Consider the following 25,380-nt stretch of genomic DNA (forward strand, 5'->3'; position numbering starts at 1 on the left):
TAAACAAGTATATTTTATTAATGTAAAGAAAAACATTTGTACAAAATGAGAATAAAAAATAAATTTAAAAGAAAAAAAGAAAAAAGAAAAGAGAGGACGGGGGGGGGGGCAGCTAGGTGGCGCAGTGGATAGAGCACTGGCCTTGGAGTCAGGAGTACCTGAGTTCAAATCCAGCCTCAGACACTTAATAATTACCTAGCCGTGTGGCCTTGGGCAAGCCACTTAACCCTATTGCCTTGCAAAATCTAAAAAGATAGATAATTACTAAATTTAGAGTACTGGGGTCAAACACAGTGAGTTTTAGGGCCATTAGTTGCCCACATTTTTACCTTTTAGAGGCTCAAAGGGATTAAATCTACAGAACAGGGAGGTATGAATTTAGCTGATTCAATCAACCTGGGCAGGAAATGTACTGAGCAGTTCACAGCAATAGATGGGTCTCCATTGTACCTCTTTGAACTAATGGGATCTCCAATAAGGGACTGTACCAGAGTGTTGATGAGAAGTAGAAGCCAGACCCATCAGCTGTTTGGACATGCAGGATGAAGTGAACAGATGAGGGGCTGCCAAGATGACATCCTTGACAGAAACTGGCAAAGGTTTAGAAGGCTAACAAGAATGTAATGGGATCTGGAGTGCAGTCAGCCAACCCTTCCAAGACTGGTGAATGGGCAAGGGGGCTGGGAGAGGTTCTGCTCACTGGCCTTTGCCTCTGAACACTCCTGACTATAGATGCCAGAGCCACAGCATGATGGGGGGCTCCTGAAGGCAGGGGTGTGGATCAACAGGTGGTATCCATGGCAGCTTATGCTTTGATAAAGGTGAGATAAGGCCCTGCTGGGTGGCAGAGGCTGGAATTTTAAAACAGAGAGGTGGGGGAAGTATAAATAGGGGATTATTGGGAAATAATGGATCAAAGGACAGGTATGAGTTGAGGAAAGTCTAGGGAATAGCTAGAGGGAAGCCAGAATCCAGGTCAACTGATAGCTCTTGGTATGACTAAACTAATAGTCAGGCCCTAGTCTTGATTTTGGGGATTATTTTTCTATAAATTTTCATTTACTTTAATAGAAATATATACAATGTTACATCAAAGCTTACTTTATAAGAAAACTAAAGCCACCTATCCATTCTACAAACTCAATTTAAATTCTCTTCCAAGAGAAAAAATAAGTTCTACAAAAATAACCCCAATTGGACCAAAAAGAAACTCCTTCAGTCTTCCTGCTGTCATCTGTTTAGCAAGTCATGGCTCAGCACTGGTCAGAATGGGTCTATTCCTGCAAAACAGGGGCTCCAGAACAGGCAGCAAGAAGTTGCCACTGGGGTCCAGATGCCCTCAAGATAAAGTGTCCCAGTGGTCTGACTGAATAAAGTAAACTGATTTTCTGGTCCTCTTGAACTCACTCTCCTCCAGGTGTGTCCTATTTTTAACCTAATTTTGGACTCTGCAATTCATCCTTATTTGATGGGTCAACTTCAAAGATAAATTTCATTCTTTCTCTTGGTTATTTATAACCTCATTAGGTTGCCTTAGAAACTCTGCCCCAGGAAAAAAATTCAAGTTATGCTTCTTCTCCAAGTGTCCCTTGACACTTTAGGGGTGGCCCCTGGCAAAGGAAGAGGAGGTTGATGGGTTTGTCTCCATCTCTCTCTTCTTCCCCAACATTCATCACCCACAGTGAAGAACTGGTGTGGGCAACCTATACTACAGAAGAGAGGTTAGCAGGGTCAGAGGACTAATGGACTATTAATGTAAAGGAAAAATGCCAGGAGGATGGGAGGGAGAAGGGAGAGATTAGATGCAAGCAGATCTAGAATGATTCCTTCCACCTTGGGGTCAAGGTTTCCCAGTAGCCATAGAAGGAGAGCTGTAGACAAGCAACCCTGGAAATGAATACCAACTAATACTGCTAATCTCTGGGACTATCAGATACCACCAGAAATGATTCTATTCACAGGCTACTGGTTACTAATTATATCAAGTCCACACAAAATACTCTATGTGTGGTCACTCCATTTTCTTAGCACCTGACTGAATGACATAACCAAAGACACCCCCCCCCATTTCCCAATGGCTTTCAGTCTTCTTTTCCATTCTCAGGTGAGTAGCTTATCTCTTAGATGACAAAGCTCCTATTTTGTTTCAGAAGTAGGATCAATTTTATTTTCCAGTCTATCAGGATCCTCTTCCTATCAAGCTCATCCATTTTTAACTTTTCCACATTGGTATTTAAAGAGGTCAAAGATAAGATTCAGTGCTCCCTCCCTAACAGATATGGGGCAAGCCTGTCTGCGAAACACAGTCAAGTCTTTTTTTGTTGTTGTTAGTCAAGGACAAGCTTTTAGAATGTTCTGTCACTGAACTTTAAGTGGTCAGGGGAAAAACATGACAGTGAAAAACTGACATTGAATACAGAGTAAACTACACAATTGGCAAGTGCCCAGTATTCCTACGATTATTTCACACACCATTTTCCTTCCCATCAAACTTATAAATGAGAATTTAAGTTTTATAAACTATGTTACCTTAAACAAAATGGTTGAAAATGCAGAATGGGGTCTTCTACTTCTCCCAAATGCTCCATGAAAGCAGATGGCTAAACTTCTATACAATGTTCATTAATCAAATAGAAATACATTGCTGTCCGACTCTTTGTGGCTCCATTTGGGGTTATCCTGGTTTACCATTTCCTACTCTAGTGGACTAATGCAAAAAAGACATTAAGTGACTAGATGAGGGTCAAACAGCAATGAAGTGTCTGAAGCTGGATTTGAATTCAGGTTTTTCTACCCCTGGTCCCAGCACTCAATCCACTGAGTCATCCTGCGACCTGCACAGAAGAATTTGAGATAGACAAACTGGGCACAAAATGCTAGGTGTAAACCCATAAGAAATACAGAAAGGTCTGACAGTGGCAAAGGAGCAGAGTCTCTCCCTATTTTCCTCCTGAACCTAGAACAATGAAAGATGATTTAGAACAAGAGGCTGGTCAGAGAATACCTCAAAAATTACCTCAAATAAATACCTCAAAAAAATACCCCAGTTAGCCAAACAAAAAGAATCTACAAATGGCAGGGAATGGAGCTTGAACTGTTTACTGGCCAATTTGAGAGAGCCTATTTAAACAAGGAGGGTCCGAGGCCATCTAGAAGCACTGAGCATGTGCACGGTGGTGACAGGGTGACAGGTTTATCTGGCAAGTAGACCAAGCAAGTCCTGTAGAAGTGGCTTTATGAAAGCATCTGATAAAATTTTTCTAATTTTTGTATAAACAGCTTGACTAATATAGAAATATTCTGGAGACTGTACATGGGCAATCTATGTGAGACTGTCTACTGCCTAAGAATAGGGATGGGAAGAGCAAGATGGAAAAATGTGGAATTCAAAAGCTTACAAAAGGATGACTGTTGCCAACTAGCTTTGCAGGTAACCAAAAAACAAACAGACAAACAGACAATTAAATAAGTAAATAAATAAATGAATGAATGAATGAATAAATAAATAGATAAATAAGGGGAAAGCAAATAAAGTACTGCATAAATTTCAAAAGAATTTTTTGCGGAAACATTGACAAGATAGAGGTAAGATGAGGCCTGAGTCCAGGGGGGGCTTGAGAGGACTGACAGGTTCAAGGGAAGCCCTTTCTGGTCCATCTCCTAGAACGCCCCAGCATTCTCTGCTTGGCTCCATGTCTTGTAGCCATGTCCATTGTAAGCAGTCCAAGGGAACAATATGGCGACAGGAGGTAGGAGGAAAGTAAGCACAACCAGACAGAACTGCTGGACAGACACCAGGTGGAACCTACCGCACCTGATCCTCCAGGGACCAAGTGTCAATCTGCTCCACTAACACAAAGAAGAGACTCAGTCACACTGCACAGGTGGGCAAAGTCTTAGCTAAGGTGCACTTTCTCCAAGAAGGCTTTCTTAGGACTCCTTCACATTGGTGCCTCCCTCTACTGTGCTGGCAGCGCACCCCCGCACACATACTCATCCACCCATTTTATCTGTACAAAGTTAGTTGTGTATTGTTGCCTCACTGCAACATGAGTTCAAGGAGAGGGAGGACAGTCATTTTTAAATTAACAATGGATGGATCCAGCACACCAAAAACACTGGTAGGGTGCCCACTGCCTTGGTTTACCACTGAGGTTGCCTTGAGAGTCAAAGTGATGCAGGATCAGGTGGACACCTGCCTCCTGTGGAGGGGAGGAGTTTTCTGGAGGTCTGGGTCAGGTGGGAAGCTCTCCAGGGTCCCTTCCTATAATACTCAGATTCTCTGTTTCTATGAAATGGAGCCTAAAGGGCCGAATTCCATAATTTCTGAATGACTATTTTATCAAATTGGATTTTATTTTGAAAATCTGCTGCAGATAGATTTCAGAATTTCAGAAAATCAAATTTTAGCATGTGGTCTATTAAAAGAGTCTATTCTTTCTCAGGAGCAGATAATAAAATGCATGAAACGCCAAATAGCACAATTAACAAATCAATTCATTAAAAAGAGTCATTCCTTTGAGAAAAAGACAGTGGAACAGAAAAAGATGACAAATAACTCACTTTTTCTGTAGCTTTCGATTCTTTTCAGCCTGGCTGCCCAATTTGTTAATCCCCAACGCATCTTGAGAGGAAGTGTCTGTGTCTGTCCCTCCAGCTACAAAGACAAAAGATTCAAGAGGTGAAGACTGTAAAATAGCAGGCAGGGCGCTATCAGCAACAAGTGGCTAGTCACTAGTTCTCAGAGAGCAAGCATTTGACAGTACAACTGGCAGATGAGAGAAAAAACCGGTTTCAGGGAAAGGACTTCTGTGAACAATTACAGCTCTTGGGACCAAGGCCCTAGAGAAGGTAAATGCCAAACCACGAGGTCCAACAAAACTCAAACATACTTATTATTAGTGCCTGGACAACAGCAGCCTGTTTCTGGCCCTGGTATGCTGGGGAGGAGCAGTTAGAGCTGCTTCATTTAGGGTCTCTACATGGCCCGTAAAAACTGCCAGCCCAGGGGGGTCCAGGGAAGAGGTAAGGAAGTCACAAATAGCAGGACCCTAAAGTAGGGGGGGCATAATTAGAAAGGCACTAACTTTTAAGATGTCTGTTATCCAATGATTTTATCTCTCTAGGAAATTCACTCAAAACTCAGTTTTGTACAGAGTAGGAAGCAGGCTTACAGGATACTAAGGAGGCCCAGGCAGAGAATGGAAACTGACAATAACTTTCTTTTATCTCAGCTTCATTGCCGGTATCCCATTCCAATCGGTCTCCCAAACCGAGACATACCTCCAGAAATGGCAGTCTTAATTGCCTTTGGGTCATGGCTCCCTTTGCCAATTAATGTGGTAAAGTCTAAAAATCCTTTCTTAGCATTTTTAAATTGCATAAAATACTACAAAAAATTACAAATAAAATCAAATATCCGGAATAAGTAGGTAGTTTTATAGACTTTAGGTGCCAGGGGAAAAATATATGAAAACCCCTACTGCATCAGTGTTACTAGGTGTTTGGCAAACAGTCTCAAGGGCAGATCTGGTAAGGGAACAGGAGCAAGGACACACCAGGATGTTTCTGCTTCCAGGTAAGTGACCCCTCACAAGATCCGATATTCTTCTACAGTGTAAGAAGCCTCCAGGTTGGAAATAACTGAACATTAGTAATGTCAAATTCAATTTTTTATTTTAAAAATCATTGTATAAGCATGTATATTTTTTAGTAAATAAAAACCAACTTGGAAAGTATTTTCTCCCCAGCCACACATTCCATCCTAATCATGGACTATATACATAGTTAGGCTTTGACTTATTTCACTGAAGAATGAAGATATGAGAGCACTTTTTTTTAGTTTTTTTTTTTGTAAGGCAAATGGGGTTAAGTGGCTTGCCCAAGGCCACACAGCTGGTAATTATTAAGTGTCTGAGACCGGATTTGAACCCAGGTACTCCTGACTCCGGGGCCAGTGCTTTATCCACTACTCCACCTAGCCGCCCCTAGAGCACTCTCTTAAGGATGTAGCATAAGCATACAGTCTATCCAGCGATGAAAGCTCACAGGCTCCTAGTGCCTGCAGAATAAATAGTATGGTTGAGAGAGATCTCAGAAACACTTTAATACTAGGAAGATTAACTTTGATTTTTCAGAAAGTTCCAAAACAGATGAAAGGATTTCTAGTTCTGGATAAGACAGAACCAGATGAAAATATGGTGAGTGAGGTTCAGAAATGATTAAATAACTCAGACCCCAGATTAGTTACCAATGAGGGTATCTCACTTTGGAAAGGATCTACAGTAGAGAATAACAGGGTCGGGCTTCTCAAATATGCAGATAAACCAAATCTGGAAGAAACATCGAACATACTGGAGTCAAGATTCAATGATTTTTCAGTAGACTTGGAAGGGGCAAAATCCAAGAACAATGGATTCCAAAAAGGTAATTTTGAGGGAGGTATACCAGGCAATTGATATAACAATTGGGATGGACTTAAAAGTCAACTTTCAAAATTAAAAGTGATTTAAAATTCACATGCAAGAGGAAGTGATCAGATGCCTTCAGCTAAACCTGAGGGTTCAGACTGGCAATGACAAGAAAGCAGAAACTGGATTGGGAAGCCTTCCCGAAGTGGGTGGGGACAGTGGAATCTCTTCTTCACTAAAAATCAATGACTTGATAATTCATGCATTGGAATGGTTCTAGAGAGGCTTTCCCTTAAGAAGAAACTGGACACCAGAACCTCTGAGAGTCCTTCCAACACAAGAGAGTTTCTGACTGTCTAGAGGTGAATCGGACTGCAAACCACCGATTCCACATTACAGGTCATTCTTACCATATTAATTAGCTATTGATGTCAAAAATTGAGTTTATAATAAAATGAGCACTTAATTTTAAAAAATCAAAGCATTCTCACTTGAAATTAAAATGAAATAAGTTAAGCCAATACAAATGCCTACAAAAACAACTAGAAAACAACTGACCTGGCCCTAGTGACTCTTTGCCAATATGTCCAGGTCGACCCTTTTCTTTTTTCCCAAATAAGCGACCAATTGAGGATTTGATTCCTTTCTTTTTGGGTGCTTTATGAAGAGAATCCTGGCTGCTATTACTGCTGCTAGGATTGCTGACTTGACCATCTTGTGAACCTGTGGAACTTGAAATAAACAAGTATTTTTAATTCTTAAACTATGTATAATGAAACTAACAAATTATATATAATTCTTACTCTTCACATTTTAAATAAAAAATTCCAGCCCATTACAGAAAACAAATGTGATATTTATTTCAAATGTTAGTAAGCAAAACTTAGAAAACACAAACAATGTAAGCAGGGAAAGGATTTCTAAAAATTGTAGATTCACATCCAGCATAATTAAAATCACTCTTTGTAAAGATTTATTTGAAATTGTTGCACATGCAAAGAACATTAAGCCTGCTCTAATAGTTGGTATAAGATTGCTCCCACGTGGGAAAGTGCTACCAACATGCATTTGTGGTTTTTTCAAAGCTTATCTGCATTGATTTCAGCTCTGTACTCCTCCTCCTCCTCCTCCTCGAAGTCACATGTTTTGTTTTTAGGTTCTTTTCTTTTTTGTAAGGCAATGGGGTTAAGTGGCTTGCCCAAGGCCACACAGCTAGGTCATTATTAAGTGTCTGAGACTGGATCTGAACCCAGGTACTCCTGACTCCAGGGTCGGTGCTTTATTCACTGCGCCACCTAGCCACCCTCACATGTTGTTTTACTGTTTGTAAAGAGTTTTACATGCATTATCTCAGCTGATCCTCAAAAACAATCTTAGGTGTAAGTAGCTTGAAGTTTTTCTTCAGAAAAGTTGCCTATTCATATCCTTTGACTATTTATCAATTGGAGAATGACTTGTGTTCTTATAAACTGTATTCATTTCTCTGTATGTTTGAAACTCTATATATCAGAAACTCTAGCTATGAAAACTGTTTTCCAGCTGTGGGCATTACTCTTAATTTTGCTTACCTCGATTTTATATGTGCAAAACACTTTTAATGAAATCAAAATTATGTGTTTTGTATTTTATAATCTTCTCTAACTATTCTTTGGTCATAAACTCCTCCCTTTCCATAGATCTGACAGATAAACTATTTCTTATTCTCCTAATTAATTAGCTTATGTCTAAATCTTGTCCGCATTTTGATCTTCTCTTGGTATAGGTTATGATATATGAGTCTATTCCTAGTTTCTAGGATACTATTTTCCAGTTTTCCCAGTAGTTTTTGGCACATAGTGAGTTCTTAGCTCAGAAACTAGAATCTTTGGGTTTATCAAACAGTAGATTACTAGTCATTTACTACTGTTTCTTTTGCACCTAGTCTATTCCCCTGATCCATCACTATTTCTTAGCCAGTACCAGACAAGTTTAAAGACTGCTGCTTTATAATAGCATTTTAGATATGTAGGGCTGAGCCTAATTCCTTTGCATTTTTTCCATTAATACCCTTGATAACCTTGATCTTTTTGTTCTTCCGAATGAATTTAGTTACTAGTTTTCTACCTCTGTAAAATTTATTTTGGTAGTTTGAGTGGTATGGCAGTCAATAAGTAATTTAATTTAGGTAGAATTATCCTTTTTGATGTTAGCTAAGCCTACATCATGAACATCTGACAGTTTTCCAATTATTTAGCTCTGATTTTATTTGTATAAAAAGTATTTTGTGACTATGCTCATAAAGTTCCTGGCTTTGTCTTTGCAGGAAGATTCTAAGTTCTTTACAGTTAATGAAAATGGAATCTCTTTCAATTTCTTGCTGTTGGGCTTTGTGGGTAAATAAATGCTGATGATTTATACAGTTTTAATTTAGATCCTGCTATTTTGCTAAAGGTTACTTGTTTCAAGTAGGTTTTTTAGTTGATTTTCTACCATAACTATAAACAGTGAAATTTTGCCCAAACAAAACCTATCCAACAAAAATTCGAAAAAAAAAAATTGAAGCCATTTTTACAGCCAGCATTTATGATACAAATTTCACTTCCCAAATGAGAAATAAGTAAAATTTATAAGAATACAAGTCATTACCCCATTGATAAATGGTCAAGAAACATAAAGAGGCAGTTTTCAGAAGAAATTAAAGCTATCTATAGATATATGAAAAAATGCTCTAAATCACGCCTTAGAGAAATGTAAATTAAAACAAATATGCCATCTCACACCTATCAGATTGACCAAAATGGCAAAAGGAAAACCATCCATGTTAGAGTGGATGTGGGAAAACTCAGACAGTATCACCACAAAGGGGGGAAAGGATTCATATTTACAGCAGCTCTTTTTGTGGTGGCAAAGAACTGGAAACTTAGTGAATGCCCATTAATTGGAGAATGTCTGAACAAATTATGGTATATGAATGTAACTGAATATAATTCTTCTGTAAGAAATCATGAGTGACGTGATCCCAGAAAGACCTGGACTTGCAAGGACTGATGCTGAGTGAAATGAGCTGAACCAGGAAAATATTCCACTTGTTAACAGCACCATAGTGAGACAAGCAACATGCAGCCCCTCTCAGCAGTTCAGTGATCAAAGACAATCCTAAAAGACCTGTGATAGACCATGCCTTCCACAGCTAGAGAAAAAACTATGGTGTCTAAATGCAGAGCAGACATATTCTGTTCACTTTTTTAAACTTTTTTTCTTACTTTCTCAAGGGTTTTTCCCCCTAGTTCTAATTCTTCTTTCACAACATGACTAATAGTTAAACATGATTATACAACTTATATGAGATTTGTTTGCTTCCATGGGGAGCTGGGAGGGAAGAGAGAGAAAGAAAAAACGTGGAACTCAAAAGCTTTGCAAAAGGACAAATGCAGAAAACTATCTGTGCATTGAAAATAAAATAAAACTCCCAATTTTGGGCAATAGTTATTATTATCATCACCATTTTGCAGTTGAGGAAACTGAGTCAGAGGTTCTGTAACTTGTCCAGAGTCAAACAGCTAAAATGTCTAAAGTCAAATCTGAACTTTGGTCTTTCACACTCAAAGCTGCAAACTATTCACTGCACCACACAAGTGTCTTTTAAAGAGAAGTTTAAAATCCACAGGATATGAAGTGAAATAGAATTTATAGTTATTTTTGGAATAACAAGCCTGGTCATTTATTACTGCCTCCAGGGCAAAACTACAGATACCTAGAAGTCTGATTTCATGCAGACAAAAATTTATCAAAAAGCAAAACAGGCTCCAACACTAAAATTTGATATCATGCATTTGAAAGTTTTATACAGAAAATAATTTGCAAACAATTTTACCAAACCTGTCCTCACAATACATCAAAGGTTGACTTAGTATCATATGAAATAAAACCTTTCAAAAACTACTCAAAATAACATCTTCTAAGAATGAGGGTTTGGACAGGAGAACTAAATATCTACTTCTACAGGTCAAATTAAGTTACAGTGAAAACTTCACTAATCTGGCACAATGGGGGTGGGGGTAGTAGTGGCATGCCTAGTCAGAATTCAGATGGGTCACCTGTAAGCTGCGTTTCCCTCAGGGACAGTGAGAAGAAATAAGTTCAGGCACAGCAGACAGAACTCATTATATTTTAGGATTTTTTTTTTTTTTTGCAAGACAGTGGGGTTAAGTGGCTTGCCGAAGGCCACACGGCTAGGTAATTATTAAGTGTCTCAGGATGGATTTGAACTCAGGTACTCCTGACTCCAGGGCTGGTGCTCTATTCACTGCGCCACCTAGCCGCCTGGGCAGAACTCATTATAAACAAGACCTTGTTTGATCATTATTTCTCAGCAGTTTTTAAAGAAATGGCTGTTAAGAATCCTATCAAAAGGCTGTTCAAGAATTTGTGGGGGCGGCTAGGTGGCGCAGTGGATAGAGCACCGGCCTTGGAGTCAGGAGTACCTGGGTTCAAATCCGGTCTCAGACACTTAATTACCTAGCCGTGTGGCCTTGGGCAAGCCACTTAACCCCATTGCCTTGCAAAATGCTAAAAAACAAAACAAAAACCAAAAAACCAAAAAAAAAAAAAAATAATAATAGAATTTGTGCCAAATCAGCATTGAGATTATAGAAGAAGGCTTCACCTCCTTAGCAAACCTTCTATGGAGAGAGGAAGACAAGCTACATCGTACATTAAAGTAATTTAATGTTGAGAAATCCCAAGTCAAAAGTAGGTGATTTGGCAGACTGCAGTCCTCCAGGCACTTACTTCCTAATGTCCCTGATGTCTTCATGGCTCACTGTGTGCAAAGCTCCTTTGTGAAGTCTGTCTAAACGTAAGGACCTTGGGGATGAAGGCGGGGAGGTTTCACATTTTATAGTTGTCTTGTCATCTCGTACCTCTTCTCTTGAAGCTGGCAACTAGAAGAGATGAAAGAGATTAAGAACTACTGGGAGATGTAACTGATGTAGTCTTCTCTTGGAATTTAAAACCTGAACCCACTATCCTTTCCCCCCAAATATGCTATTTGCTCTGAACAGAGCCGAACCCTGGCTATGCCGCACACCCATTCAGGGAAGTGATGTAGCAGGAAAAGCAGAGTAACCAAAGGGGAAAAACTAAACAAACACCAAAAGATTGGGGAAATAACCCAGGTCCAGGAGTCACTGCCCCCTCACCAATTCCAGGATGAGCCTGCATTGAGCCTCAGAGACAGCAGCTCTTAGAAAAATGACAAATATGCTTATGGGAATGAATCTCTACATCATACAGATGAGGAAATGGCTGTTCTGTGAGGATAAGGAATGAACCAAGGGGCATCAGAATCTGGGACTTCAGGCCTCCAAGCCAGCATGCCTCGGGTACCCAAGCTCCCACCTCCAAGTTCTAAGATTCTATGATTTCTAGGAAACGGTCATGAATGGCTTCCTGAGATTTAGAGACCAAAGCCTCTGTTACTGTTAAAAATGATTTTCTTCAACCTGGCCAAGTTTTGCCATTAAATTGGCATTACTTCCTGACTGAAAGTGTGCAAGAGGTTAAGGGGTAACAGGGGTGGGTGTGGGGGTGGGTGTATGATTCCCTTGAAGCTGCTAGCAATCCATTAAGCAATATTAATTCTATTTGTTCTATTTGCTTATAAATGCACAAGAAAACATGACCACAGTTCTGTATTACAGTCACTCCACTTAGATAGACTGCTTGCATTGAGCAGCCATGAGAAAGGACCACATCAAACAGACTCTCTACTGGGCCTGGCATACTGGAGGCACTTACATACTTTTTGAAATACCAAGGTTACCATTTCAAACTGATGAACAGCACTATGTTTTAGTTTAATTTAATGGGGTTTGGCATAAGCAGGGTTAAGCTTTTTAAAGCTAGAATTAAAAAAAAAAATGAAACACTTGACATGAAAGGCTCCATTCTAATTTATCCATCATTACTCATGAGAGAAGATAAAAAAGCAAAAACTTCACTTAAAACTTAATTCTACAGACACATGTGAAAAAGACCTGATGTAAATGAGACTCCCTTCAATCTTTTACTCATCTATTACAAGGTGGAAGGAAGGGACAACTGAGCCAGTGTGAGAGATAACAACCGTGGTCATTGCAGGACACCCCACTTGTCATTCAACCAAGTGTATCTCAGGAGGGGCACTTGAAATGTGAAGACTATTTCTCTTTGCTGGAGGGCACTAAATGAGCAGGGACTGGCAGAAGATGTCTATGCAACCATCTCACACTGGAGAGCTGGCCACAAGAAAGATACCTGGCTCTGATTGAGAGGCAGTGAGCACAAGGCCCTGGAAGACAGGTCAGAACTAGCCAGTTTCCCATTTTGATAATTAAAATACTTTCAGAATGCCATGGCTTCCTGTTCCTCCAAATAGGTTGGACAAACATCCGTCAGGGAGGCTTTAAAAAAAAAAATTCTCAGGGGCAGCTAGGTGGCACAGCAGACAGAGCACCAGCCCTGGAGTCAGGAGTACCAGAGTTCAAATCCAGCTGTGTGATCTTGGACAAATCACTTAACCCCGTTGCCTTAAATAAATTTTAAAAAATTAAAAAAAAAATTTTCAACCTGGAAGCTGTGGGTAGATTTCAGGAGGTCTATGAATGGGTGTGTCCATAGGCACCCACACCCACACTAGATACCAATAACCGTATTACCATTGCTATTGGTAACAAGCCAACATGAGGTACCATTTTTTTTGTATGCATCTGTGTCTATGTGTGTGGATATTAATATCTATATCTATCTATATAGATGTCCACACAAATATGCTGCCCCCCCCTTTCCCTTAAATGAAATCTACTATGTTAATTTTAATGTTAATCTGAGAACTCCAGAAACCCTCCCAGGATGCCAAAGGGGTCTGAAGATCCCATGTCATAAAGGGAATCACAGAAGTAGTGAGACATTGGGTTAAATTCTTCTTAAAATTATAGGCCTAAATCAAGTCAATCATTAAGATTCCAAATGAATATTTTATAAAATATTCATCAAATCTTGAAACCACCCAGGGGGGATAGAGGAAGGAGAGGAGAGAGATTATTCTGCATCTCTAGAGGAAAAGAAGCTCAGGTTTCTTGGGAACACATAAAAATTATCCCAGTGGTGCCAGACTTAGTATCATTATGGAACTGATTTGTTCTAAAGATCCACTCTTGGGAACATACTTCTGAAATAAAAGTTTATGAAAAAGTTAGTTGAATTTGCTAAATCATTTACCTTTCTACGATGTTTCCTTAAATCACTAGGCTGAAAGATTGCATGCAAAGAAAAGAAATTCAGAAATTCAGAGAAACCAGTTTTATTATAAACCCTACAGTTGAAAATAAAAACATTAGGAAGGAGAAGACATTAAGGAGGAATAATGAGAAAGGGTGAGAGGAAGAAAAAGGAATCTGTCAATGATAAATGATTTTCATGTAATTAAATTATGTAATTCTTAAATGTTCATGATGAAGCTCAGCACAATATAAAAAACACTCTAAAACAACATTAGATTCCATATTCCTATGACAACTCCATAATCAGTTTGTCATTTATTTTTTACTAATATTCTAATCATAAAGATTCAAAGTCAAACAAAAGAATTCTCAGACAGTGAAAATTTGCTGTAATGGAACCCAGGGCCTGGAATGTGACCTGTTTTAAAATGATCCAACCTGCTTCCCCCCCAACTCATTGCAATAGCAAATCATACGGAGAAGTCAAAAGCTTCTTTACGGGTCAAAGATTTCAAACTAATTGTCCATAGTTCTTAATAGATCCTACCAGTCTACTTTGAGATTTTGGCAGAAGGCAATTTAACGGATTTGTTTAAACAAAGTGTCTGAGGTCACAGAACAGCAAGACCTGCAAAAAAACCTGCTTTTACCTGCTGCATTTCATAAAACTGTATCAAGAAGAAAATAGGGAAGGAGGGAAGATGCTCATGATATACATAACAGAAAGATAACATAACAAGAAAAAAATGTGAACATTCACCATGCCACAGTTGAAGCTAACCAAAACACTGCAAAGACCAAAAAGGGAAACCCCCCACTCATATCTTCAAAGTCCAATACAGACACACAATTTCACTCAAAAAAAGTTGATTTTGTTTTACCTGAGAGTGCTGTGAAGCCTCATTATAGGATGGGGTGGAACTGGGAGGGGAAGAAGATGAATAAACTACAGACTGATGGGGAACAGAGGTCTGGATTAAAAATGAATCTGGAGATGGCTAAAATAATAAAACAAAAAAGGATAATACACAAAATCAAAACCAATAATAGCAATAAATCCAGAGTTTGTTAGCCAGCATACTGAGTTTCACCCAATTTCCCTCTACAGATTTTCTGGTAGGCATCAGTATAAAGAGCCAAAGCCCCTAAGGAGGGCAGGCCAAAAACGGTGCGCATCTTCCAGGAATGGGGATGGCAAAGGCAGGGTCAGATCACCAAAGGGCACCACCACCTGCCCTGGCCCAGATGTCATATAAGCAAGGACACCAAATTCAGTAGGATAGAGACAACAGTATGTTGACTAACAACCCATGGAAAAATCAAGATGAACTAACTAGTAATAAAACTATTAGGGGTCAAAAGAAAGAAATAAAGGAAAGGGCAGAAGGTGGCAACAAGGACAACATGCAGGGGAAAACCATACAGTATTCAGTAGTAAAATAGTAAAATGTAAAAACAAGCCATTTGGTGACATCTTCACAGTGAAGGCTGTAGGCACCTGAGGACATGGGAGCAACTGCAGGCCCACATCTATCCATCTAAAGCCTGTGGGTTTGGCCCTTTTCTCATTCCAGCCTCTCCAAGGTGGGAAGCACCTCAGAGCAGCTAGACAGTTGCCCTGGATTCGAGGTTCAAGCCCAGACAGGATGTGGCCTCCCTCTGCCTGAAGGCAACTTGGGAATCAGCGGGCAATGCTGCCATTTTCTGAGAATTAGTTTGGCCCAGGAAGACTCGGAGCTGCCCATGAGGGCCAGCTGTCTGCCTGTGAGGTGGCTTAGTCTCTGCAAAAGTATTGGAAGCCCGGTCTCCTCCGGAATGTCATCAGAAGAACTTGCTCCCTGCCCACACCTTCTCTTTGCTCTGCCCCTTGACTGCACTGGGAGATCTGCTGGGATACGAGGCAACTCCTGACTTGGTAGATTTATGCTATTTACACCAGGCCAGTCCACAAAGGGGACTGTGTCCCTGGGATGGCCTTCAAGAACATGAAGACACTTGAGTGGTGTGAAAACTAACTACACTAAATACAAAATCAGTTTCCCTCAGTTTTGAGTTTGCTCCCTAGCAAAGACACTACATAAGTAACAAGAGTGTAAGAGGACAGGAGAGCCCACAGACAGAGAAAGAAGGGAGAGATAAAAAGGGCGGAGACTTACTAGAGTCATAATCCCCAGCCTGTCCACCTCGCGGGCAGGGCTGTGGGGGAGCCGCCTTGGGGTGGAGCGGCCACTCCCCGGAGGGGAGGACCCGGCGAGGCATGAGCCAGGATGGGGGGGGAGGGAGCTCAGTGACCGGAAGCGCCCGAGATTGTCCAAACTCCCGCTACCCACACGGCTTTCAATTTCCTCTGCCCGCTGCTCTGTATTTTCTTTTTCTTCTTGAATCAATCTAAAACAAAAGGGTTCATTACTCAAGCCATCCACATATCTGCTGCCTCTCCTGACATGGTGTATTCTAGCAGAACAGAGGGTGGGCTCTGCTTCCTTGGTCTGGATATTAAACCTTAGAGCTGGCACATGGCTGGCATTCATGTCAAGGTCATAGCCCAAGATGCCCCAGGGACCAGAAGGCCTATTCCAACCAAGGCAGAAGCATCCTGCACAGCTGGGTTTGGGCCTCTGCCTTTCTGGAGTAGACAATAACCCCAAAGGTACTAGGGTACTAGATCCAGCCAGATGATGTTTTGCTTCCTCCCACAGGCCAGGGTCAGCATTTGCCCCATTACCATTAGATGGATCAAAGACAGGCCCTTAGGTTTCACTGGTCTGACAGTAGTTGGGAGGTTCCCATACAACAAAGAAAACATAAAAAGTGGTACCCTGGGGCAGTCTGAGGCTCAGTCACCCAAGGAAGTTGGTTGTAAAACAAATGCAGTGAGGAGGATGAGGCTCCTGATTCCATCACTGTGCCTACTCCACCCAGTGCCCTCAGCACAGGTTCTCTCCTACAGGCCTTCCCCCATTGCATTAGACTTATAAAATAAGAGAAGGCTTAGAAAATATCCCATTGGGTTATCTCAAAAATCCAAATAAGACTCAGGCTTTGGATTTGCTTGATGTCCACAGAAACATGCCAGCTCTGTGTGTTATGCAAAGTCACAAATCCAACCATACCTGATCTCTTTGTTGATGGCATCCAGCTGCTCCTGAAGCATCATGGCTAATGTCTGGGCATCGGCCTGCCCACTCGGTGACAGGAGATCCACGGAGCTGAAAATGGTATCTCTGTCATCCTCACCGTCAGACACTTCGACATCGCTCTCAAACGCTTGGGCCACATTGGCTAAGACACTCGCCTGCTGGGCTCTTTCCCAATCCTGTTCATTCAGAGTCTGTACCTAAAAACAATCAACTCAAGTTTGAGTCAGCAGGACAGAAAATGAAGCAGCCAGACCCAGACAACGTGGCTGAAAAGCCTCTAACTGGAAGTCCAATACACACATGCTGCAGCTGTTCTGTCAATCAGCAGAATTAGGAAAAATAAAATCAAGGGTCTAGTTGCCCTCCCTGCACCCTGGCTGTAGCTCCTGAGCATCATGTACAATAACCTGCTCTTTGGTCAAAGGTAAAAAAAAAAAAAAAAAAAAGAGTTGCTTCTAAAGCTGATAGCCAAATGGGAATCAAGAACCCAGAGGACTCGAATTTAGACAAAATGGAGCTACCCAAGACAGCACCACTTTAAGACAGGATGCAGCAATCATTAACATCAACTTTCAATGCTCTTTCCTTTGTTGTCTAGTCACCGGATCCTGGATAAGGCCTCTCCATAACCCACCAATCAAGGAAACAGAACTATACACAGGATCAAGAGCTCAGGGCTGGGCTGACTGTCCAAAATCTACTTCCTTGGGGGGCAATCACCAGATTACTAGGACTCCCATTAAGTTAGGCAACATCCCGTAAATACCAAACACTGTACAAGTCTACAACAAAGCTAATTTCAGTTATAAAGTACTTTCACAGTGAAACCAGGGTACGACAGGATCACGGGGGACACAGCCACTGCTTTAAATCAAGAGCTGGTTACAACTGACAACAAAGTTAGACTTGCAGAGGGCGCTCAGTCACCTTCGAAGGCTCATCCCGGAGAGCCGCCAGACGGCCCTTCTGGGTCCGTCGCAATACTGACGTGGTGCTGTAAGGATCAGTGGGACTCTCTACCACAGGATATCGGAAATCAGGGACGCTTCCCAGGTGTGGGCGCCTGCAACATAGAGAAAAATAGTCAGTGCTCACAGAATGCCAAGCACACACCCATCCCTGAAACCAAACCCCTCTTCGGTAATAGCGCAGGGCTGCCCCCATACACACCCATGATGCAGCGAGCCACTGCTGCGCACCCTCATCTGGTCGATTTCAGCCCTCAGAGCTTCCATGCTGAGCAACAGCTGGTCCTGGGAAAGGGGGCAAAAGAAACAGGTTCTTGAGTTCAAGGAGTACTTTAGCATAAAGCACATGAATTAACTCAGGATCCACTCTGCAGCTGGATCTACAGCCTCAAATACTTGGGGGTCTGGCACCTACAGATCCCCCCACAGAGGAGCACCTATCCCAACTCCAGTTCCCTCCAAGTGGCCAAGGCCAAATTACCTTGGAGAATTCACTGCTTCTGCTGGGTAGAATAAACAAGTGAAGTCATTTTTCCAGTGTTACACATTTCATTAAAATGATTTTGAGACTCAATTATAAAACATGAGAACTTGTTATCAGGTCATTGAGGGTAATCTATTCAACCTGGTTTCCCCAGAGTCAGACCCCAGAGAATTCCCTAAAGCAGGTACAGGGAACGTCTCTGAGAAATCATTGGGTCTGGAGCTATCGCAGCAATGGCAGGCAGTACTTGAAATTCAATAAATCAAGGAGGTTTTTAGGGATGAGTTCATTCAATGGCTGACCAAATATAGCAGTTGCGAATTTTGTATGGCTGGCAAATATTATTATATCTAAAAGTTCCCCACCCCTAAAATAGACACAACTCAGAATGAAGAAGCCTCTGAGATACCAAGTTTCCCCAAACAGCTTTAGACATTCAAGAAAAAAAAAATTCACAGAATCCAAAGGATTTGGAAACCAGAGTAAAAATTCATAGTGGAAGAGGTGGTTAGGTGGTGCAGTGGATAAAGCACTGGGCCCTGGAGTCAGGAGGACCTGAGTTCAAATCATGCCTCAGACACTTAATAACTACATATCTGTGTGGCCTTGGGTAAGCCACTTAACCCCATTACCTTGTTAAAAAAAAAAAGCCCTAAAACAAAGAAACCACAGAAATCAGTCCAGTTTTATAACTACCTTGTCATGCTGGGTTTCTTCTACTTGTTTTTTGGCATTTTCAACTTCTCGAAGCAGAGAATTCTAGAAAAGAAAGATTAACACAACTGAGGGTCTTCCTTCTGATACCTAGGAGAGCTATGTCCACAAGCCTGGAGACACATTTGCAGAGGCTGGATGGCAAGAGCCAGGTGGGGAGCAAGCAGCACCATCAGATACAGCAGGGGTAGCCATGGCTCTTGCTTATCCCTCATCGAGAGACATTCCTGGTTTTGTTGTTCTCTTGATGGAATGGGCTAATATTTTGATTTGTAGCTCAAAGGGGTGACAGACTTTTATCTAGACTGGAGTCTCAGTGAGTGTAAATGTCTTCAAGGTGGGGACTAGGTCTTCACTAAAGTTTGCATCTTCCCCAGGGTTGAGATGACTGCCCTTCATGGGTAATTAATAAATGCTTGGTCTATTTTTAATCACCATACTGGTTTGTTAATCCCTTAATCATTTTGTAAAATTAAATTCAATTTCAAGTTGATAAAGCAATTTTGATATTATAAAAAATAATGTCAGTTCTAAACATGCTACCTCTAGCAACACCTTAAGCTAGGAAATCCATCTCATGAATTTCCTAGAAAATGTCTTCTACAAGACAGTAGTTTGTGGAAGCAGAGAATTCATTTTAAAAGAGTATCAACTCAACCTATGAACAAAAGCCATGGAAAGTAGAAATTGGATATCAAATTGGAAAATATTGTTTATTAACTCTTTCAACATTAAATATTTTCTGCCATTTTTGTTAGCTCATTCATTAATTAGGAAAGTTTGTGTGTTATTTCTAATCCTGTGATCCTGCACTGCTCATGGAACTTACTAGTTTTCAAAGCATCCTGTTTCATTGATTTCCTTTGAAACTAATTTTGAAGACCGTTATAGGAGAGATTTTGTCCAGGTTGGTGGACAAATCCATGAGCACCAGCGATATTCTTTTCCACAAGAGCACTTAGGCCTAATCATTTACACTGATCCCCATAGAGACCAAGGGGTGCCTCTGGCCCAGCCCCTTCAGAGCTCTGTACCTTATCCTCCAGAGCTGCCATCCTCTCCTTAAGATGAAGCTGGAGCCTCTCATTGGATTCAGAGAGGAGCTTGTCCACAGTGTCCGACAAACGCTTATTATGCTCCTCATTCATCTTTTCTCTCTGCCGTGCCTGAAACAAGAGGAAAAAATGAACCAAGTCCCCAACAGTAAATTTCTTACTTTTCTTCTTGTGTCCTGACTGTTTTCCTGTGAATACAGGTTAATAACCTGCAGGGAGTCAAATACCCAAAAGAAAAAACTTCCAAAGAAGTTGGTGACTTGACCTAGGACTTGTGTGTTGAGTCCTTTATAAAGGAAGGTCTTCAATGGCAGAGTCCATGCCATAAAGTCTAGAGCTACTGAGGTGCATGGTAAAAAAGGAGACAAGAAACTTCATTAAATGCAGAGAAAACCTCTGGTTCCAATGTTTACAAATAATGATGTTTACATTTAAGCTAGGAGGCAATGTGTCCAAACTAATCCAGCTGCTGACATTTTATTTAAAACCCAATAGGTGCTTTAAGTAATCTAAATGATTCTAATTAGCTATCAGTCATTATTAACCTCCTCAAATTGGAGGCACTAGTGAGACCAGACAACAGCACCTGAGGCAGTCCTGATCTATTTCACTTGTACGAACAGCTTTGGGACAGGTCACCCAACTACTCAAAGGAATCCACGATGTTGGTTTAGGAATTTTCTCTAGGAAGTTCCATCTCACCCTGTCTTGTGCAGCTCTCCTCCATTTTATTCCAAAAAATCCCCCCCCCCCCCCGGGGGGGGGGGGGGCAAGCTAGGTGGTGAAGTGGATAGAGAGCTGGCCCTGGAGTCAGTAGAACCTGAGTTCAAATCCAACCTCAGACATTTGATAATTACCTAGCTGTGTGACCTTGGGCAAGTCACTTAACCCCATTGCCTCAAATTAAAAAAAAAAAAGAATCCTCAAAAGGCACACCCTGAGGGTATCAGTGGAGAACTCTGGCCTGGTACCTGTTGTGTCCACCATCTTTCTCTGTCATGTTTCCTTAACACCCTTGACTAGGATGCTTCTTTGCAGTTTCTCTTTGGTTATATGGTCCAGCCTGCTCAGTCATCTTTGTATGCCTTTCAAATTCTACAACATATTCTATAACATCTCTTTCTCTCCTCAGACATTATCACTATCCTGAGGCAGACTCAAATTACTGAACTAGTCATCTGGTTGATCTACCTACTAGATGTCTCTCCCCATTCTAATCCATTCACTGCTCAGTGGATAAAGCAATTGGCCCTGGAGATAGGAGGAGCTGAGTTTAAATCCACCACAGAGAATTACTAGATGATCATTGATTCTGGGCAAATCACTAAACCCTGACTACCTCTACCAAAAAAATAAATAAACAATAAACTAAGTGCTGCTATTGAACCATCTTAAACACCCACTCAAAAAACTCTGAGGTCTCCTTGCATGCAAGATCAAATATAAAATCCTGTTTTACATCCATCTTCAAGTTTTTGGAGTTTTTTTGTAAATCCAACTTTCAAAGCCATGTGTGTAAGAGGAGTATTATTAACTAAACAAGGAATGGAAGCAATTACAAAGGATAAAATAGAAAACTTGATCACAAGAAAGGGAAAATTCGTTCCATTATACAAAATGAATGCATCTAAAATAAGAAAAGTATTCCATGGGGGAAACCTATATATGTGGTCAAAAAAAATCCCACTACTAATTATCACATGGAACAATGTTCCAAATCATTAATGATAAAGCATATCAAAATAACCCTGAGGTATCACTTCAAACCCTACAAATCACAAACAGTTTTGGAAGGCTTAGAGAAAACAGGCAAACCAACACATTGTTGGGCAAACTGTGCCTTAAGACAACAATTTAGGAACTCTTCCAAATAAAGTCACTGAAATATCCCAGAGATTCCACTACTAGGTGTTTGCCCAAAGAGTGCCATAAAGACAGCAAATAGTTATAAAATCCAACTATTCATATCAAAGTGCTTTTTGTGAAAGCAAAGACATGGGCACCAAGACGTCCATCATTTGGGGAATCACTAAACAAAAAGTGTTAACTGCATGAACATTACAATGTTGTAAGAAACAATTGATATGAATAAAGAGGAAAATGGAACAATGTACATGTACTGATAGAGAGTGAAGAAATCAGATAAACAATTACAACAATATAAATGGTAAGAACTAACAACACACACACACACACACACACACACACACACACACACACACAAAACCAAAAGTAAATACTGCAACAAAAATAGAGCCTGGACACAGAGAAAACATGACATTCTGCCTCACCCTCACAACTCGGCAGCAATGGGAGTTCCACATGTGTGATACATTGCATGTGTTTTCAGATTAAGACAGATAAATAAGTCATTATTGTAGTCCAAAGCTTACTACCTTCAATTTTTAAAAATTTTCTCATGTATTCTGTCCATTTTTTGCCCTAATATTTTTTCTTCCATTTAGACTTGATTCTTCTTTCACAACACGATTACTATGATTCTATGTTTAGCATAGTTACACATGTAGATCCTATATTAGATGACTTTCTGTCTGGGAGAAGGGGGAAAGGGAGAGAGGAAGAATAATGTACAACTAAAAACCTCACCAAAAAAAACTGGTGAAAACTACATTTGCTTGTAGTTGGAAAAACAAATAAATAAAAATGTTTAAATTGAAAAAATAAATAACTAAGATATCGCTTGTTAAGGAGATGGTTCTTTGGGAGAGAGTGAGGGAGAAATACTAAGAAAAATGTTAGTGATTAAAAAAATTCATTGAACTGTAATTTTGAAAAAATGAAAGGTTTAATAGCAAAAAAGGAGTGACTCTCAGGACTGTGAGTATCAGTAACCCAAAAGAATACAAGGAAGTCAACTGAGAGGGGTGAAAGATGGAGAAATGAGCAAAGAGCAACATAATGGTCCCCTTTGGTCTCAACCTCCGTCCCAAGACCAGTAGCATACATACCCTCTGTAATTCTTGATTCTTTTCTTCCAACTGGGCTTCCATCTGTCGTAATCTTTCTTCGATGTTGCCATGTCTCTCTTCAGCCTGCCAAGGACAAATGTGTAAGTCTGACCTAGTAATGAGGACATGTTTACTACATGCTGTGGGAACTACTGCCATAGCAAAAAGCTGAACGTGCTGGGCGTGAGCAACACTTTTCACTCCTATAGTGGGGCTATCACAAACCTGTGAATTTATACGTCATGAGCACAGCACTCCAGCCCTGCCCTTTGGTGAACTGTGCAAAGTCTGGTGATGGTGTTTAGGTTTGTGCTAGAAAATCTCTATTCTCCTCCCCACCCAGGAACCATTTTCCTAGCCCATAAGCAGTCTCAGTGAGTCACCACAGAAAGCAGAAAGCAGCAAGCAGAAAACGGGCCCGGGGTGCAGAGGATTCTACCTTCCTAAGCTTGGAAGTAAGTTCGAACAGTTTAGCCTCCTTAGCGGTAGAGTTTCCAGAAGACAAAGGGTCAGACTACAAATTCAACAAGAGATGATAAAGATAACAGGAAATGGAAGAGAAATGGAGACTTCCAAAAGCAGATCCATAGAGGGAGAGGGAAAACAACAGCTCAGGAGGGTGACTGAACACACAACAATGTTTAAAATAAGGATTCTTGCTATTCACTGTCTCTTAAGAACAAGAAATGAAGAAATTGCTTCTTTGCATTGTATGTTCTCTCTAGCAGAGATGACTTTATTTTTTAGGTGTTTTTTTTGCAAGGTAAACAGGGTTAAGTGGCTTGCCCAAGGCCACACAGCTAGGTAATTATTAAGTGTCTGAAGCCGGATTTGAACCCAGGTACTCCTGACTCCAGGGCTGGTGCTTTATACACTACGCCATCTAGCCGCCCCTAGAGATGACTTTTAAAAGAAAGCTTCTTCCTTTGTCCTGGGGAGAAAGGCAGGCCCCCCCCCCCCCCAGCTTCACAGGTGTGGCTTTGGGCTGCTCTCCAAGGCCGCAATCCCTAGTTCAAACAAGCTAGGGAGACACTATAGAAAAACCATTAATTGTAAAAAGCTTACAGGAATCACACAAAGGAAGCATTTCCCCTCTCTGCATTCTCCAACAAACAATGAGTTAGATAGAGCAGGCAATCAGAAATCCTCCAGAGACAACCGCTCAACTGTTGTCTGAAGAGCGGTAAGCCAGAGCCCAGAGGGTCCCTACCTTGGAGAGTGCAGCCACCCTCTGGGCCAGCTCTGCTTCTACTTCTGGCAGGGTCTCTGCTTTCCTCAAGGTCTGCTGCAGCTTCTGCTCAGCCAATTCCAAGCGTTCTTGTAACTGGCGGTTTTTGTCTTCACTCTGAAAGAGAATCCAGTGGTTAGAGAGGGAAGGACAGCTAGTGTGAGCTACCACCACCCTGGGGGCTTCTTCCCCACTGAAATCTAGCCTAGTGAGGGCTTTTCTAATGGATCCTATTTCTCTTCAGTGCCCCAAAGGAAAACTCTTTAAAAATCAATGTTTCTAGAAATCAGGAAAAGTTTGACGTGTTTCTGATATTAGTTCCTACGTAGACAAACCCAAGAGGAAACCATGAGCTCCGAGCATCCTGAAAAATAAGCAGTGCAATCAAATTTGAAGCCTTCCAGGGAACCTCACCTCAGCCATCTCTCCCATCTCTCCTCTGCCCAGATATTGAATTGCTGCTGTGGCAAAGCTGATTCCTCCCACTCACACCCTGAATCCCCCTAACTCAGCACTGAATTCTCTGTCTCTGTTGTTGCTGAGATCACTCTTCACCTTCAACCTCTTCAAATTCTAAAACTCCAAAGATCAGGGTGATTGCCACCTCTTCCAGAAAGGGTTCTCACTTTCTACTGCCTGGACACATTCTTGCCCTCTTTCAATTAACTTACATGGATTTACAGGGGTGTGGGTGTGTGTGGGTGTTATATGCTCCAAGGAGGACCAGAAGGTTGGCTTTTCACTCTACCCTCCTGGGTCACACACATAGAGAAGAACTCAAACTATTACCCACTGAACTGAGCCGACTGGTAAGCCTGCTTAAATGTTAGCACTGAACTTTTGGGGAGGCCTGGGCAATACTGAATCCTCATTCTGAACAGTAGTTCCTTTCTCCCTGAGCCAAAAGGCTGCTCTCTTGTTTTTATAGTCAAGCCTTGGCTAGCTATGGATAACCTTTCCTATGGAGAGAGGTAAGAACAAACCTTATGCTTTCTTTACATTATGAGGAGACTGGAGCTCTGATTGCCCAGCCGCACTGCTTCATTCATCGGCCCTTTCAGCCAAGTTACCAACAAGAACCAAAGCAATTGAATGGTGGCTGTTCTCTCATGTTTGTCTGCTCTTCAATAAGGAAGTTGGAATAAGTGGTGAAAGCCTGAGAGCTGATCTG

The 25,380-nt window shown here is 41.1% G+C and overlaps 1 protein-coding gene across 6 annotated transcripts in view; it reads right to left on the bottom strand.

The window, feature by feature from the left end:
* Positions 1-25,380, bottom strand: part of PPFIA1 (PTPRF interacting protein alpha 1) — a 94,370-nt gene that overhangs the window by 20,913 nt on the left and 48,077 nt on the right. For 2 of the 6 annotated variants that reach the window (XM_074230858.1, XM_074230859.1), the window contains exons 9-21: positions 24,192-24,326; positions 23,421-23,495; positions 22,982-23,065; positions 19,992-20,123; positions 18,940-19,002; positions 17,962-18,044; positions 17,719-17,854; positions 16,765-16,988; positions 15,808-16,039; positions 14,533-14,649; positions 11,181-11,332; positions 6,969-7,141; positions 4,564-4,657 (exon numbers count right to left, since the gene is read on the bottom strand). In XM_074230858.1, the coding sequence (XP_074086959.1) occupies positions 4,564-4,657; positions 6,969-7,141; positions 11,181-11,332; positions 14,533-14,649; positions 15,808-16,039; positions 16,765-16,988; positions 17,719-17,854; positions 17,962-18,044; positions 18,940-19,002; positions 19,992-20,123; positions 22,982-23,065; positions 23,421-23,495; positions 24,192-24,326 (1,700 nt within the window). The remainder of the gene's footprint in view (positions 1-4,563; positions 4,658-6,968; positions 7,142-11,180; positions 11,333-14,532; positions 14,650-15,807; positions 16,040-16,764; positions 16,989-17,718; positions 17,855-17,961; positions 18,045-18,939; positions 19,003-19,991; positions 20,124-22,981; positions 23,066-23,420; positions 23,496-24,191; positions 24,327-25,380) is intronic. The other 4 variants (XM_074230861.1, XM_074230862.1, XM_074230860.1 and 1 more) reach the window with 3 other exon arrangements.

Source organism: Macrotis lagotis, chromosome 3 (genome assembly GCF_037893015.1).
Source record: "Macrotis lagotis isolate mMagLag1 chromosome 3, bilby.v1.9.chrom.fasta, whole genome shotgun sequence".
Taxonomy (NCBI): domain Eukaryota; kingdom Metazoa; phylum Chordata; class Mammalia; order Peramelemorphia; family Peramelidae; genus Macrotis; species Macrotis lagotis.